Genomic DNA, 15,309 nt, shown 5'->3' on the forward strand with positions numbered 1-15,309 from the left:
GGAGTCGGAGTCGGAGTCGCCGAAATCTTACTGACTCCGACTCCGGAGTCGGAGTTAACGCTGCATGGCTCAGCGTCATGCACTGCACCTGTTTAATTGACGATACTGCGCTCGAAATTAGATTTTGTCGAAAAAAGGTCATTTTGCTGTTTAGGACGAACGTTTTCAGCGAAAGAGGCAGAAGACGATGAATTCCCCAGAACCTGCTTTTTAATTCTGCATGCTATTTTTAATGCACATTTGCTACGCAAAGCCCTGGAACGCAAAAGAGATCGTTTCAGGCAAGATAAAGACATATCCATTACGAACTTCATTATCGTGATATGTATTTTAATAGAACCGTCCGGTGTCGGAGTCGGAGTTGGAGTAGGGTTCGGAGCCGATTTTTGAAGCCGGAGTCGGAGTCTGAGTCTGAGTCGGAGCCAAACTAAAATCAATCGACTCCGCAGCTCTGGTGTTGTCTATTTCAAACAACCTGCGGTAACCTAACGTCTAGCTGAAGTTTTGAAGGCTTGAAACGTTATTTTGAGCACTGTTACGATTATGGTTGTGACGAGTATGAATGACAACGTTATTAATGTTACTACTTGCTTGCAATAATTACATAACAGAATTCCAAATGCACCACCCTTTCGTGTTTTTATCATTCCACTGAAGAACTGAAAATATATCCTAGAATTAGTTTTTAGTCTGCCCCTTTTCAGGCGTGAGCAGAATATTATTAACCCGCGAGTTGCTGGGGGGGGGGGGGCGTGAAACGCCCCCACTTTTTTCGCCGGGCTATAGCATAAAAACGGCGCGCCGCAGGCGCGCCAAAATATAAGTACCTGTAGGGAATTGATTGAAGTTCATTGTGACAAAGTTTAAAAAAAAATCGGTCCGAAAATTTTTGAGATATCGAGGTTTTAGTGACGGCATGATTTCTGAGTTTTCGACCAAAAACGGCAAATGTTCAAAAAATCATATAAAATCACAGAATAGACAAACAGACATGCCGTAAACACCATTAGACTGCCGATACCATGAACAATGAAATGGCCATCTTCGATTTATATTGATTATCGTTTCACATTTTCCAAAATCTTGAACTGAATCTTGGCAATTTCTCATGACTACTTCACGACCATGATACATGCATTTCTTAAATTGAACTTTTTGAACCAAACACGCACACATATGATAAAATGAATGTCAGCATCGTGTTCTACGCCCAAAATTACCCGTAAAACATGTGTCACAGGCTGCGAATATCAGTTTTGATTTTCGGGGATACCTATGTGCCTGCCTGGTTGACCTGACCTTGACCCTGACCTATGCTTGACTGACCCCTACATGGAACTGACACTCTTGTAGGTCTTATATGAAGGGTTGTGCACCGTTGTGACAGAGTTTATGACGAGAGGCGCCCATTGCGAAGTCCTGAAGTCCAAGCTACTGAAAGCCCGATCTCAGGTGTTTGACCTGACCTTGACCCGACCTGTGACCTCAAAATTCAACTTGAATGTATTCATCTGAAGCGTCTTGTCGCGCTCTTTCGTTTGCCGCCTCGTGCGTTTCGCTGCGCCTATTGGTTCTCGAGTTATCGGCTGGGGGCGTTTAACGCCCCCCCCCCCCCAGCAAACGGTGGGTGGCGAAATACCCCAGCAACTGCAGGGTTAATCATGTTTGTCACAATCAACGTCCAACTAGGTGCTTAGCATAGCGAGGCGATCACTGCCAATGCCAACGCATTGGCAGCTGTGCGAATAAAGCAAAGCGAAACTTGCTCTAAATACAATTGAGTTACATTGCTTGTGCGGGCCACCCTGACTCACTGGTTAGTGCATCCAGTGTCCGCGCGGCCTGGTCGTTCGGCGGCGGCTGACGCTCGTCCCTGGGATCTGCCGCCACCTCCGCGGCCGCGGCCGGGGGCGGGGGCGGGGGCGGGGGCGGCAGCCGGAGGCGCCCGCGCGGCAGGAACGGTGAGAAGCCGTGAGTGAGCACCAGCGGCCGCTGGGCTCCGGCCGCCCACGGATACCACGGCGGAGCGTCGTTCAGCAGGAACACCAGCGGCCGCCGCGGCCGGGCGGCGCCTCCCCCGACCTCCGCGACTCCGCTGACCGCAGACAGCCGGGCCGCTCCGCCGTCCCCCGCGGCTCCAGTGGCCGCCGGAGGCTCCAGACCCGTGTGGTCTGTGACCGAGTTGATTAGCTCCGAGCTTCCGGCCGAGTCGGTCGCCTGGGGCCGGGCTGGGCTGGCAGCCGGTCTCGCTGTCACCGCTGACACAACAGTGCTTGTGGCAGTGACCGCTGTCGCGGACGCTGCCTCTTCAGCTGCTGCTGCTGCGGAGGCGAAGTAGGAAAATAGGCGCCGTCTTGCAGTCAGTGGGCTGCTACCTTTAGAATTTAATGTCCTGTCGTCAGGGATGTAACCCGTAATCATCGGTGTACATTCTTGAAAATTAGCGCCGCAACCGGCAGCGTTTTGGTTTTCTCCCGTAGCCGACCCCACAGCTCGTCTGGGTGTGATAAAACACTTCTCATCGACGGTCACACTAACCAGAACCTGCGGCATATTGGGCCTCTCAGCTCCTCCCGCCGGTGGAGCTTCCTCACCACTCGGGCCCTGCGCTCCATCGTCCTGGCGGTCGGTGTCGGAGCGGTTCGTCTCATCTGCCCACGGGAGGTGGGACGCGTCGGCGCCGGTCGAATCCAGCACCTGTCCCGGTAGGATCTCCTCGGAGTCCGACTGATCGGTCGGACGCCGGGCCGGCGAGGGAGCCGGTCGAACCTCCCCGGCCGCCGGGACCGGCGGCGACGCGGGACCGTCTGACACTGGTAGGAGAGCGGTGGAAAATGGCGTCAATTCCTCCCCATCTGACAGCGGGGCGTGCAGGGGCGCCGCGGAGTGTTGTAGAGGAGTCGAGTGGACCGGTAACGTCGCCACAGACATCACCCCAGCCTCCGGCAGCGTCCCGGCGCACGGCGTCCCGTCAGCCAGCTTCCGCAGACTCTCCGGAAGGTCTCCCTCCGACTCGCCGACAACGGCAGGAGTCGTCAAAGGACGCGGCGACAGGGCGGAGTCAGCCGCAACCTGACTCGGAAGGACTTCGCTGCACGACGAGCCAGCCGAGTCGCCGGCCGGATCGGGCCGATCTCCGTCGGTATTTGCCCGAGGGCAGGTAGGCCGTGGGGTCCCGGACAATTCGCCATTGATTGCGATCGAAACATCCCTTTTGGAGCAATCTGAGCCCTCTTTGGGCACCGAGAAGTCGGATATGGCAGATGGTTGAGCGTGATCTCGGACAGCAGCGTCACTGGCGACTGCGAGTGTAGGAATTTCTCCCATAGCAGACAGCTCCTGACACTGTCCGCCCTGAGAAGCGCAAGAAAACTCAAACGAAGCCACGCCGCTGGAAGAATGCCGTTCAGTGGGATGTTCGTTTGTCTCCACTGGAATCACGGCCTCAGCAGCCCAGCGTTTCTCAGTAGGTGCAGTCGCCTCATATACCGTTCCCGCCAACTCCCTGGTGCCATCGGGGCTTACACGGATGTACAGCCCTTGCGACAGCCTCACACGCCGGCGCGGTCGCACTGTTCGCACAGTGCCCACATCTACCCTGGCGAGTGGCGTACAGGGAGACCCTTCAGTTCGGTGGACCGCGGAGTCTGCCCCATGACCCGAGGAGACACACTGAGGCTGCCCAGCCACGGCCTGTGCCGTCCTCCCGCCAGGCATTGGTGAGGGTTGGGCAGATGTGACGCAGGTACTGGAGTCTGAGACAGCGACTGGGCAGGTCTCAGTCCGGCTCTTGCTCCGTGGTTGGGAATGGTCGTCGGTATCCATGCTTTCTGTTTCGTGGTGATTTGAATTCACTGTGTGCTGGTGAGCTTCATCGCTGTCTTCGTGTTCTTCGTAGCTTTCCCGGAGCAACACTTCATTTGAAATGATACTGTCTTCCTCTGTTTTGGAGTTCCCTTGCGATTCTGACATATTACTTACGCCCTGTTCAGCACTACTGTACGTCTCAAAACTCTCTTCCTCACTCATCTCATGGACACAGCGCATCTCAGACTCAGGATCAGCGCTGTCTACAGCATCACATCTCTCACCATTGTTGTGCCCCTGGGCACCATACGTCTCACTGTTCTCCCCTCCACTTTGCTCTATGTCGTCCTGTCCGTCACAGACACCATCCTTACTCACTTCTCCACCTTCCTCCATCACTGCACGCTCTCTATTGCTGCTCCACACCACGAACGGCTGAGTGGCGGCAGGCGGAGCCCCCGACCTCCCCGCAGGCACCGCATCACCGCCCTTACTGTCAGCAGTTCTTGTGGAGCGCCTGGTGTGGTCAGATGTTTCTTCGACAATCTGAGCGGCTTTGACAGAAAGAGCAGAGGCTTCGGCGACATGACCAGTCGCTGCCGAGGCGCTGGCGCCCTGAGCTGGCGAGCCATCGGGCGAAACAGACAACACTGGCTGCAGAGTGAAGCTGGTCTCTGGAGGCGCAGGCGTCATCCCGAATCCATCATCGATCATGGCCAGCCTTCCGATCTGCTGCGAGGTTCCCTGAGGACGAAGTCCGTCACTCCCGGCGCAGAGGCGTACCTCCATGTCGTCGTCACGTGGGTGCCCGACACCGCTGCAGAGGGCAGAGGTGGGACGGTGGGCACTTCCTGCGGTCCATAGAGACACCGTGTCGCACTGAGCGCCTGGGTCCTGGTCCAGGGGAGCCATGAAGCGAACGTTTGTCCCCTCGCTGGGAGCGAGTATACCAGCGGACACCAGGGACGAGAACCGAACGAAGGCGGAGGTCGTCTGCTCGGAAAACAGCCGTGGAAAGGTGAGCACAGGGTCATGGTTCGTCTGAAGACCAGGAAAGTCCGATGGCAGAGAGGTCGTAAGACAGACAGTCGGAGCGGCGTGGCCGACACTATCGCGAGCAGCCTGCGACGGTCCGCTGTACGGACGAAGGGTGAAGCTTTCCTCCAAGGACGGCATCAGCACGAAACTCTCTTCTCTCCTAGTGGCGTGCTGAGTGGACTTGGAAGAGTACAGAGCTACAGGCGCCAGGGAAAAGTCTTCAGCCCTACAAATTTCTTCGCCGTCACTGATGACTGGATGAATACTGAAACTACTCTCATTCGGAAGGAAGATTACACCTCCGCTATGAACGGGAGTAAAAGCCAGAATGTTTGTGGCGCATTTTCCACTGTCCGCAGCAATGACAGATCTCATAGGCGCATAGGTTTGTCGACGTGGTAACGGAGTGCTGGCTGCTCTGGCCGGCATGTCTGTCGTGACCATGACAGGGACGTCCCTTCTGGACCGCGCCGCTTCGTAACGGCTCTCTGAAACGGAATGATGAGACGGAGCCGCTGGGCATCCTCTCTGATCGGCGACACCCGACTGTACCGAGGGCAGCCGAAACTCGTTTTCACTGGCAGGTAATCGCTGAACCATGCCACGTTGGACGTTGTTCAATTCATTTTCCTGATTACCGTTGTCACCGCGTTTAGCATTGCCGGCGATCTGTTCGGGATTGTGAGCGTCTTTCTCGGCCTCAACACGAGCAAGATGCGAAACCTTGACTGTCACGTGACTCTTCAATTGTGTTCTGCTATCCACTTCTCCCGTTATGCTTCCGCACAATCTCACTCCTGTTGGAGAAGCTCTTGAGTTGGCAGCTCTCCTAGTTCCGAACAGCTCTGCCAGAGGTCGTCTGCCTCTTCCAGGGACGGTGGTACCCGTCGGCTCCCCAGCGCACTCTGCCCCAGAGTCGGACAAACGTGGTCGTTTGAGTGGGGGCGGAGAGTGCGGACGGGAAAGGCGGCCATCCATAGGAGTTTGGGCCACATCGGTGGACTGGATAGGAGCCCTGTCAGTAGCCTTGGCAGATTCGGCCTGCAGCACAGTTTGCCGAAACAACTCGAGGCTGCCGCGGTAGACCCTGGTCACAGTTCCAGAGGGCTCGCGGTGGCCGGCATCGGTCAGCTCGTTTGACCGCTGTGGGGACGTTGCGTGCACGTTAGCATGACTGTGGTTCTCGGTAAGCGGAGAGACTGTCTTGTCTTGTTCGACTTCTGAACATTTTCTATTTCCCGACGTTTTTCTGTTAGTGCTCCCGCGCTCGCACACCGATCCACTCAGTGCAGATGTCCTCCGTCCCCTTGTTGTTTTCTCTCGCAGATTCCAAGACACTGTCGGCTCATCCCGCCCAGCAACAGAGGGTTGCTGGGCGTCTGCTCGTAGGCTTCGATCGCGTTTCCTTTTCACTGATTCCACACTTCTCTCTGTTCCACGGGACGTGCTTCGTGTCTTCTCGAGGTGTTTGCGCCCACCACAGTCCCCTCCAGCTCCAGGCTCTTTATCAGTATCTGCACGGTTTGGTCGACCGTTCTCTCGATCGCCCGAGGGATGTTCCGTCGGCTCCATGTCGCTGGTCTTGTGCAACACACTGCCGCCCGGCACTGTCTCTGACTCAGGGACGGAGACGTCCAGCGGAGGCTCCGGTCTGCCGGGACGAGCCACCTTCTTGCCTCGCCGCGCCTCAGCCCTGTCCAACAAGTAGTTACACTCGGGTACGGCGGCGGTGCCGGCAGCGGCGGCGGTGCCGGCTGGCTCGTTCCCCGTCTCGGCACCGTCTCCCTGCAGCCGCGCCGCTCCGTCGGCCACTCCGGCCATCACAGCGCGCTCCACGGCGGTCAGCACGGGCTCCCAGTGGGCGAACTCGACCCGGTCCTCGTCCGGGTCGTACACCACCGAATACCGGTCGGCCGGACAGCGCAGCAGCAGCAGGAACCCCGGCCGGCCGGCCTCCGGCTGCGCGCCCGCCAGCAGCCGCGCCGCCAGCCGGTGGACTCTGCCGCGGCCCACCGAGCGGCCGTTGACGAACACAAGCTGAGGGCCGCCCGGCGCAGTGGTGAAGCCCGACACCCGGACCTTGCCGCGGCGCGCCGCCAGCGGCCGCGCCTGCCGCTCCGGCAGCGGCTCGATCACGTCGCTGTACCGCTCCAGCACAGAACTCCTCCTGGCAGCGTCCATGAGCAGCCTCCCCGTGGCGTCGTCGCGGAGGCTGAACGACACGTCCGGGCGCGGCAGTGCCAGCGTCTCCAGGACGCGGCAGACGCTCTCCAGCTCGGCCTGTCGGCGGCAGGCGCGCCGGCCGGCCAGCAGACCCCGCACGGTGACCGTGGTGCCGGCGCTGGGCCGCTGCTGCGACACCGGGCTGGGCGCCGCGCCGGTCCCCTGCCGACCTGCCGCCTCACCCCGCCCCGAGTCACCCGGGCTGCTCGGGCCTTCACCGCCGCTGCTGACCGGTCCACCCCTCCTCGAACGGGAGGACGTCACTAGGCGACGGCGCCAGGTCTGCTCCGAGCCCCGGCGGCGCGACGTGATCTCCAGGCGGCGACACACGCGCGCGATGCTGGCCAGACTCTCACCGCGGTAACCGAACGGTTTGACCGAGGATCGACCTGGCGTGTCGCCGTGGGTCGTCACATACCTGAAACGGAGCCACCCCCACGGAGGGAGATGTCGTTTGCAGGGAGCAACCGGGCCGGCTGAGAGTATACAGGTACCGATCCGTGATCCACGGTGACAATAGGTCGTCCGCGGCGTGTTTCATTAAGTTTACCGATAAATATTGTTGCGAGTCTACCAGTACCTTCTTTTAGGTCACATTTATCACGTGGCTCAACAGAGAGGATCGAAGAACAAAGTTGACGATTAGATTGAGATGTTCAAAACAGCATACTTTAGCCCCTCCCCCCTCCCGAGCGGAACCCGTGCGCACTGACCTGTCACCGACGCGTGCCATCAGCTGGGGCGTCATGCCGGTGCCGTTGTCGACCACCTGCACCTCCAGCTGCGGCAGGTTGACGCGCACGGCCACGCAGCTGGCGCCGGCGTCCAGCGCGTTACGCACCTGACAGACGGCACCGCACGGCGGAGCGGGGTAGGCGTACACGCTGCATCAGATCATGTTCAGACAAATCGGAAATCCGGCCAATTCATCAAACATACAGCAGCTGTCTCCCCTCGGGGGTCGGGGCCAGTACTACTCACCAGCTCTTTGACGCACTGAGCAGCCGAGGTGATGTTGGCGCCGCTGCGGATCTCCTCCTGAACGGTGTCCGGCAGGGCGACCACCGGCTGCCGGGGTCCGGCGAGCTCGCGACTTCCGGACGCCGACATCGGCTCGAGAAGGGACCGTCGCCAGCAAGAGGAATCGGACAGTCTGTTGATTCAAGCCAACTGAAACTGGAAAAAGAATCGCTCACAAATCGCTCATCTGGTACAGCCGTGACGTAACGGCCAAAATCGGTGCGCTAAAGCAGCATGCAGAGTGCAGACCCCGATTCTCAAAGGGGTAGTCATGATATAATCATACCGGTTTACTACATATCGGTTTCAATATGAATAACGCTGATCGAACGGGAAACAAAACAACAAACGATTTTTATTCATTGTAATTTTGATTTCGATTGAACCATGTCAATTGTCAACGCGCTGGCTCGATCGGCCTTGGGCTCGATCAAGGCTATAGGGCTCGATCATCGATGCAAGGTCGGGTGCCGGGATGATCTGTCATCTGAGAGCGCATGGGCAAAAAAAAAATAAATAAGTTTTTCAAGGCATCCAGCAAGGAGACCCTCTCAGCTCTTTGCTGTTCTCGCTGGCCATAGACACCGCCACCAAAGCAGCAGATGCAGACATCAACGTCTGGTACTTGGACGACGGCACTCTGGCTGGTCCGCTGCCAAAAGTGCTCGCCAGCATTGAGCGCGTCAAAGAGAACTTTGAGAAGGCTGGCCTGCGCTTCAACGGTGCGAAATGCGAATGCACCTTCCTGGGAAAGCAAGGGGCCCAGCAAAAACAGAACATCTTGGATGATTTGCACGGCATCCTCCCTGACGCTCATGAAGTCTGCCTGGATGACCTGGAACTGCTCGGCGCACCAATGAATGACTCTCAAACACGACACAGACTCCTACTCGGCAAGCAGGAGATTGAGAAACTAGTACGGCGTCTCAGAAGCATGGAAGAGCCCCACCAATCCTTCTTCTTGCTTAAGAACTATGTCTCTATGCCTCGCCTACTCTACCTTTTGAGAAGTTCCCTAGCCCACAGACACATTGACTTGCTTTCTGGGATCGACGAGGTCGTGAGGAAGGGTCTAGAGGCGATCACCAACGTTCAGATGCGCGACGACGCCTGGCGACAGGCCACACTGCCTGTCAGTCTTGGCGGGCTTGGTGTGAGGATGACCTCCGATCTAGCCCTCCCCGCTCACCTGGCATCGCATGTCGCATCTGCGGCCATGGTGGCAGCCATCAATGCAACTACCTCAGCTGACTTCAACGAGACCACACGGCGTCTGATCAGTGAGTGGCAAAACCGCACCGGTCTAACACCGCCAGACGACGAAAAGCGGCACCTTCAACGCGAATGGGACCGCTCAGAGGCCAAGTCTATCAGCACGCACCTGCTAGACAGCAGCACCGATAAGGTGTGCCAAGCTAGGCTCCGAGCCGCCGGACAGCCACACTCAGGCGCCTGGCTCAACGCCTACCCGTCACCAAGTGTAGGCACCCTGATTGAGCCTGACACCTTGCGGACAGCAATCGCTCTGCGGATTGGCGCTGAGCTCTGCGCTCCCCATCGCTGCCGCTGCGGGGCCGACATTGATGAGCGTGGTCTGTACGGTCTCAGCTGCCAGTTAAGCGCCGGTCGACTACCCCGCCACGCAGAGCTCAATAACATTATCAAACGTGGCCTCGCTGCCGCCGGCCTTCCAGCAGTCCTAGAACCTGCCGGCTTGGATCGCGGCGACGGACGCCGTCCCGATGGCATCACAACCTTCCCTTACTCAGAGGGGAAATGCCTCATTTGGGATGCAACGTGCGTCGACACTTTCAGTGCCTCCTCAGTATCCGCATGCGCATCGCGCGCGAGTGCCGCAGCCACTGCTGCCGAAGGACGCAAACGTCGACGCTACGCTGACTTAAGTCGGCGGTACCTGTTCCAAACAGTCGCCGTCGAGACATCTGGTGCTTTTGGCACTGATAGTCTTCACTTCTTAAGAGAACTCGGTCAGCGGATCGTTCAGACAACCGGCGATCGGCGAGACATGGAACACTTAATGCAGCGCATATCGGTGGCAGTGGCACGTGGCAACGCGGCTGCTGTGCGACTGGCAGCAGCTGACGACACGTCAACGCTTCGACGAGTCCATGCGCAGCCTTCCTGCACTGCTGAGTCGTCACCATGCAGCCAAGAACCAGATAGCGATGAAAACGCTGGAAGGCAGGCATCTGACGTCGACTCAAGTCATTCCCTCTCAAAGTCGAGCCAAGGTGGATCTACATTGGGGACCATGCACCCGTCCGAGGCCAAGGGTTCGCGACTGTCGCGCTCGAAGGAGCGGGCGCCCAGCTGCCCGGACCGCGCTGACAGGGAGAACACGAAGCTGCTGCAGGTGGCTGGCGTCGGCCCGCGCCGGTTCTACGGTGACTCGGCCGAAGCCGGCGGCTCGCTGTCCGCCGCCAGCCCACAGATGCGGCCGCCGCCGTCGCTGCGCAAGTCCGGCGAGGGCGACAAGAACCCGCAGCTGCACTGTGGCAAGGCGCAGGCGGCCAGCCGCGGCCTGCAGCTAGTCCCGGCCATCCGGCCGCTCGACTCCGACAATGATGGCAAGGACCCTTTGTATATCGGCCTACCCAACTACGGGAACTCCTGCTATCAGAACGCCACCCTGCAGTCGCTGCTGGGCCTGCGACCGTTCCTCAGTGAGATGATTTCCCTGATCTCGGGCCTGGACGAGAGCGGCCAGTGCCGCACGCTGCGTGCCGTCGCCAAACTGATGGTGCTGCGCCAGAAGGCACTCAGCAAATCAGTCTCTAGCCATCTCAACGATCTGCGCGACGTGTTCGCCGACATCGACCCGGCGTTCAGAGGTACCGAGATGCAGGACGCCAATGAGTTCTTGCTGCGCCTGCTAGACACTATGAAGGGAGAGATCGACGCGCGGCGACCGACCGACAACCCGGTGCGAGACAACTTTCAGTACCAGGTCGTCGAGAGCTACATGTGCACCAAGTGTCATGAAACGGCGCTGAAGCGGCAAGAAAACATATGCTGGTTTGTCAGAGTGCCGCGCCGCCAGGGCACGGAGACGCCCACGCTGCAGGACGCACTGCGAATGTGCATGCGGCCTGACCGGCGCGAGCGGCTCTGTCAGCACTGCCAGCATGATGAGTGCCGCGTCACCACCAAAATCAGCCAGCTGCCCAGGACGCTGATACTACAGCTCAACCGGTACGTCTTCCTTGGGGGGGGGAATCGAAGAAAATCCGCGCCAATGTCGGCATTCCCAAGTTCCTTTCACTGAACGAATATGTCGCGGATGACGTCACCCGGCCTCCCGAGTGGAAGTGCAGGAAGCCTTCCCTGTGCACCCTCTCCGACTTCGAGGAGTCTGAGGCGCCCAGGTCGGGTCCGTCGCCGCCGCCCGCCGCCTGTGGACCGTCATCAGTGCCGACCGCCAGCGCCGGCCCGCCGGAGTTCGCCGCCGCCGGATCGCCGGTGTCGGCCGGAACCGCAGCGCCGCACTATGGTTGGAAACGGCCTCACGGATGGCCGGGGGTCAACGCGAAAAATGTTTTGCCCATAACTTGTTAATGCGTAGACCGACTGCGATGAAACTTTGCATAGGTATACCAGTGTCTTTCGTGCATCATACAGTAACTCAGAAATGACGAGGTCACGTCACGTCACGCGTGTGTGACGTCATCATTGCAAGTATGTTATAAGTCGCCCATGTCTTTCGTTATGTTATCGATATCGCGAGGCATTTTGAACATGTTTTGAATACTGCTATTACTGAATGGATATTGTTGTTATGCTTTAGGGCGAGAAATATCAACGTAGTGACGCACAGTGTCTTACTATTGGTCATAAAGGGTCAAAAATTTGGAGAAAGAGTATTTATGATTTTTTTTTAGATTGGGCAAAAAAGTAAGAAATAAAATGACGATCAAATGACAAAGCATGCGTCAGATTAACCCGGCAGTTGCTGGGGTATTTCCCCATCCGCCGTTTGCCGGGGGGGGGGGGCGTTCAACGCCCCCAGCCGATAACTCGCGAACAAATAGGCGCAGCGCAACGCACGAGGCGCGGCAAACGAAAGAAGAACGCGACGAGACGATTCACATGAATACTTTAAAGTTGAATTTCGAGGTCACAGGTCGGGTCAAGGTCAGGTCAAACACTTGAAATCGGGCTTTCAGTAGCATGGACTTTAGAACCTCGCAATCGGTACCTCGCGTTTCGCGTTTCGATTATATCGTCATCAGTTGGTCCTAAATAAATTCAGTCATCAGTTGGTCCTAAATAATCTGTCACAACTGTCACAACTGTCACAACCCTTCATATAAGTGCTAAAAGAGTGTCAGATCAATGTAGGGGTCAGTCAAACATAGGCCACTGGCCAGGGTCAAAGTCAGGTCAATCAGGTAAGCACATAACCCCGAAAATTAAAACTGGTACCTATTCGCAGCCCATGCATGACACATGTTTTATGGGTACTTTTGGGCGTAGAACACGATGGTGACATTCCTTTTATCATACGAGTACGTGGCTGGTTGAAAAAGATCAATTTCAGAAATGCATGCATCATGGTCGTGAAGTAGTCACGAGAAATTGCCAACATTCAGTTCATGATTTTGGAAAATGTAGAAGGATGATCAAAAACCATAGATAGCCATTTGATTTGCCATGGTATTGGCAGTGTAATGGCGTTTACAGCATGTCTGTATGTCTGCTCTGTCGGTGGATATCCATATCCATACTCCAGGATATCCATACACGTTTGCACGATATCCATACTCCAGGTGCAGGGGCGAGCAGTTACTTCTTACGAGGGGTGCGGAGTCGAGGTCAGAGTCGGAGTCAGAGTCGGAGTCGGAGTCAGAGTCGCCCAGAGTCGTGGCAACGAGCCAGGAGTCGGAGTCGGAGTCGGGGTCGGTCAGGAGCCCGCAGTGGAAGTCGGAGTCGGTCCGAATCGGAACAGCTCCATCACGACTCCGAAACACTGGCAGGGGTCCGGAGTCGGAGACAGAGTCGGCCGGAGTCATGGCAACGAGTCAGGAGTCGGAGTCGTAGTCGGAGTCGGATTTGGCGCCACCACGACTCCGCAACCCTGCTTCTTACCATCATTTATAAGGATAAGCGATTGCAAGACTGACGAGCCGACCTGGTGCTAACGAAGCGACGGGTAGGTACGCCTCGGGAGATGAAGCTTCACGGACGATTTTGCGCACAAGTGCGCAGTCTGCTTTTACGTTCCCCTTATGCAGAATTGAACAGAGATTTATTCTGCCAAAAAGCTCAATGGAGGTCGATGGAGAACTTTTTGTATGTCCAATGAAACATAAACGTAATTTTGCAAATATTGCTGTGGTGACACTGCAAACAGAATGCAATGCCGTTCCTGATTTTGAACACGCATGGGAAAAAGAGTCACTCCACTCGATAGCCAACATAACAAGGATTATTTTGATATATAATAATCCAGTTTTACAACGTCATGGAGGTACTCCACATGCTATCACCAGCGCGGTTGTTTAAACCTTTGACGGCGCACAAAAAAGCCACTATCAGAAACTCCCGATTCCACGTACGATAATGGAGACTAAATGCGCAACTAAATAATTTTTTTCTGCCCAATTCAAAACATTTCATCAATTTCCAACAGAATGACACCCCAAATATACATATATTCCGAAATTGCCCACGGCCATCCGTGAGGCCGTTTCCAACCATAGTGCGCCGGCGCGTCCCTCTTCACCGGCGACCGGTGCCGAGCCGCTGCCGCCGCCGCCGCCAGCGCAGGATGAGCTGGTGGTGCTGGACGCTGACTCCGAGTCCAAACCGGCGCGGACCCGCGAGGACGAAGATGGCGAGCTCCAGGAAGCCATCGTGAGGTCGCTGGGGAAGGGAGCGCCGGCCGACACCTCGGAGCAGGCACGGTGACTATAAATAGAGCAGGCACATCTCTCGGATTTCTGCGTGGAAGACGGCCAGTCTCTCTGCTCAGTGGACCTGGCCGGCGACTTTACCTACCGGCTGGTGGGCATCGTCAGCCACTACGGCGGCGCCACGCACTCCGGACACTACGTGTCGGACGTCTACAGCGTCGGCAGGGACCGTTGGTACCACTATAACGATAGCCGAGTCAGCTGTGTCGACGAGGCCGACATTATGGGCGAGGGACACCAGAGAAACGGCTACATATTCTTCTACCTCCACAAAGACCTATATAACCAAGTGGTCAGCGCAGAGGGAGCCGGCGGGGCGCTGTAACCGCCGCGCCAGGGAGCACAGGCTCTGAGCGGCACCGGCGGTTCGTATGGGTACATGTGGTTAAAGGAAATAGTTCACATTTTAACATGGGTTTTTAACTGGAATAGCAGTTCCGTAGCTTGGGCTGAGACGAGCATAAATCAGGAGCTTTTACAGCCCAACGATCACCCTAGGCAAAGATATTCTATTTCTCGTCCCGAAAAAGGTGCCTTGCGTTGAGGTTGTGTGCCTTGCATATATTTGCATCCAGTATGAAACGAGCATGGGTCCCGAAAATTCTTCAGAAACGCTCCAGTAACAAAAGAAAATTATTCAGAAAATTCTTCAGAGGCGCTCCAGTAACAAAAGCATGAGCAGATCGCCCAAATGCCGGTGGCCGCGATAATTTCTCTAGCTTCTGAAGAATTTTCGGGACCCATGCTCTTTTCATACTGGATCGCGTGTGCCTTACAGAAACTGAAAAGTTCTTCCTATATCAAAAATATAGAAAATAATATTTTGTTATAAAAAGGTTTTATTTTCTTTGCTGATCATTTTGAACATAAAAAATCATAAATCCATTGCAAAAAATATAATTTCGTGAAAGTGAACTATTTCCTTTAATGTGTTTATGCATGTGAGCTTGTACTTTCTGTTAAATAGCACAATAAAAACGTAAGCATAATAGCTGGCAGCTGCTAGAATGTACCTATATATCTACAGCAGATCCAGTCCGACTCTTCGTCCGTGTACTAAGCGATTGCGTTTTGAAAATTGCGCTCATTATAACGCTAAAAATGTTGTTAGCATTTTTCATATACCTACTATCGAAGAAGAATAGACTCGATGGTTTATGCAGCACCCGACAACCAAAAGCTAATACCACAGCGCCGATGGCCGATAGAAATATATCAAAAGTTCACGCAAAAGCTATAGAAGGCGGGTTTGGGGCTTGGGCATACTGAGGTATCGCGTTATTATTTG

At 56.0% G+C, this 15,309-nt stretch overlaps 2 protein-coding genes across 2 annotated transcripts; one reads left to right on the forward strand and one right to left on the reverse strand.

Annotated features, from left to right (window-relative positions):
- Nucleotides 1-243: 243 nt before the first annotated feature.
- On the reverse strand, nucleotides 244-15,241 carry LOC122375059 (DNA mismatch repair protein Mlh3-like). The gene is made up of 7 exons (XM_043354221.1): nucleotides 15,151-15,241; nucleotides 8,050-8,244; nucleotides 7,782-7,909; nucleotides 6,324-7,486; nucleotides 2,539-2,651; nucleotides 2,101-2,217; nucleotides 244-255 (listed from the first exon to the last, which is right to left on the reverse strand). Exons 2-7 carry the CDS (start codon nucleotides 8,176-8,178, stop codon nucleotides 244-246), a joined length of 1,662 nt encoding a protein of 553 aa, XP_043210156.1. The 5' UTR covers nucleotides 8,179-8,244; nucleotides 15,151-15,241.
- Nucleotides 10,361-14,346, forward strand: LOC122375071 (ubiquitin carboxyl-terminal hydrolase 37-like). Its single transcript, XM_043354231.1, has 3 exons — nucleotides 10,361-11,301; nucleotides 13,809-13,962; nucleotides 14,068-14,346. Exons 1-3 carry the CDS (start codon nucleotides 10,361-10,363, stop codon nucleotides 14,344-14,346), a joined length of 1,374 nt encoding a protein of 457 aa, XP_043210166.1.
- Nucleotides 15,242-15,309: the final 68 nt, after the last annotated feature.

The sequence above is a fragment of the Amphibalanus amphitrite genome, unplaced genomic scaffold, assembly GCF_019059575.1.
Source record: "Amphibalanus amphitrite isolate SeventyFive unplaced genomic scaffold, NRLGWU_Aamphi_draft 000040F_arrow, whole genome shotgun sequence".
Lineage (NCBI taxonomy): Eukaryota > Metazoa > Arthropoda > Thecostraca > Balanomorpha > Balanidae > Amphibalanus > Amphibalanus amphitrite.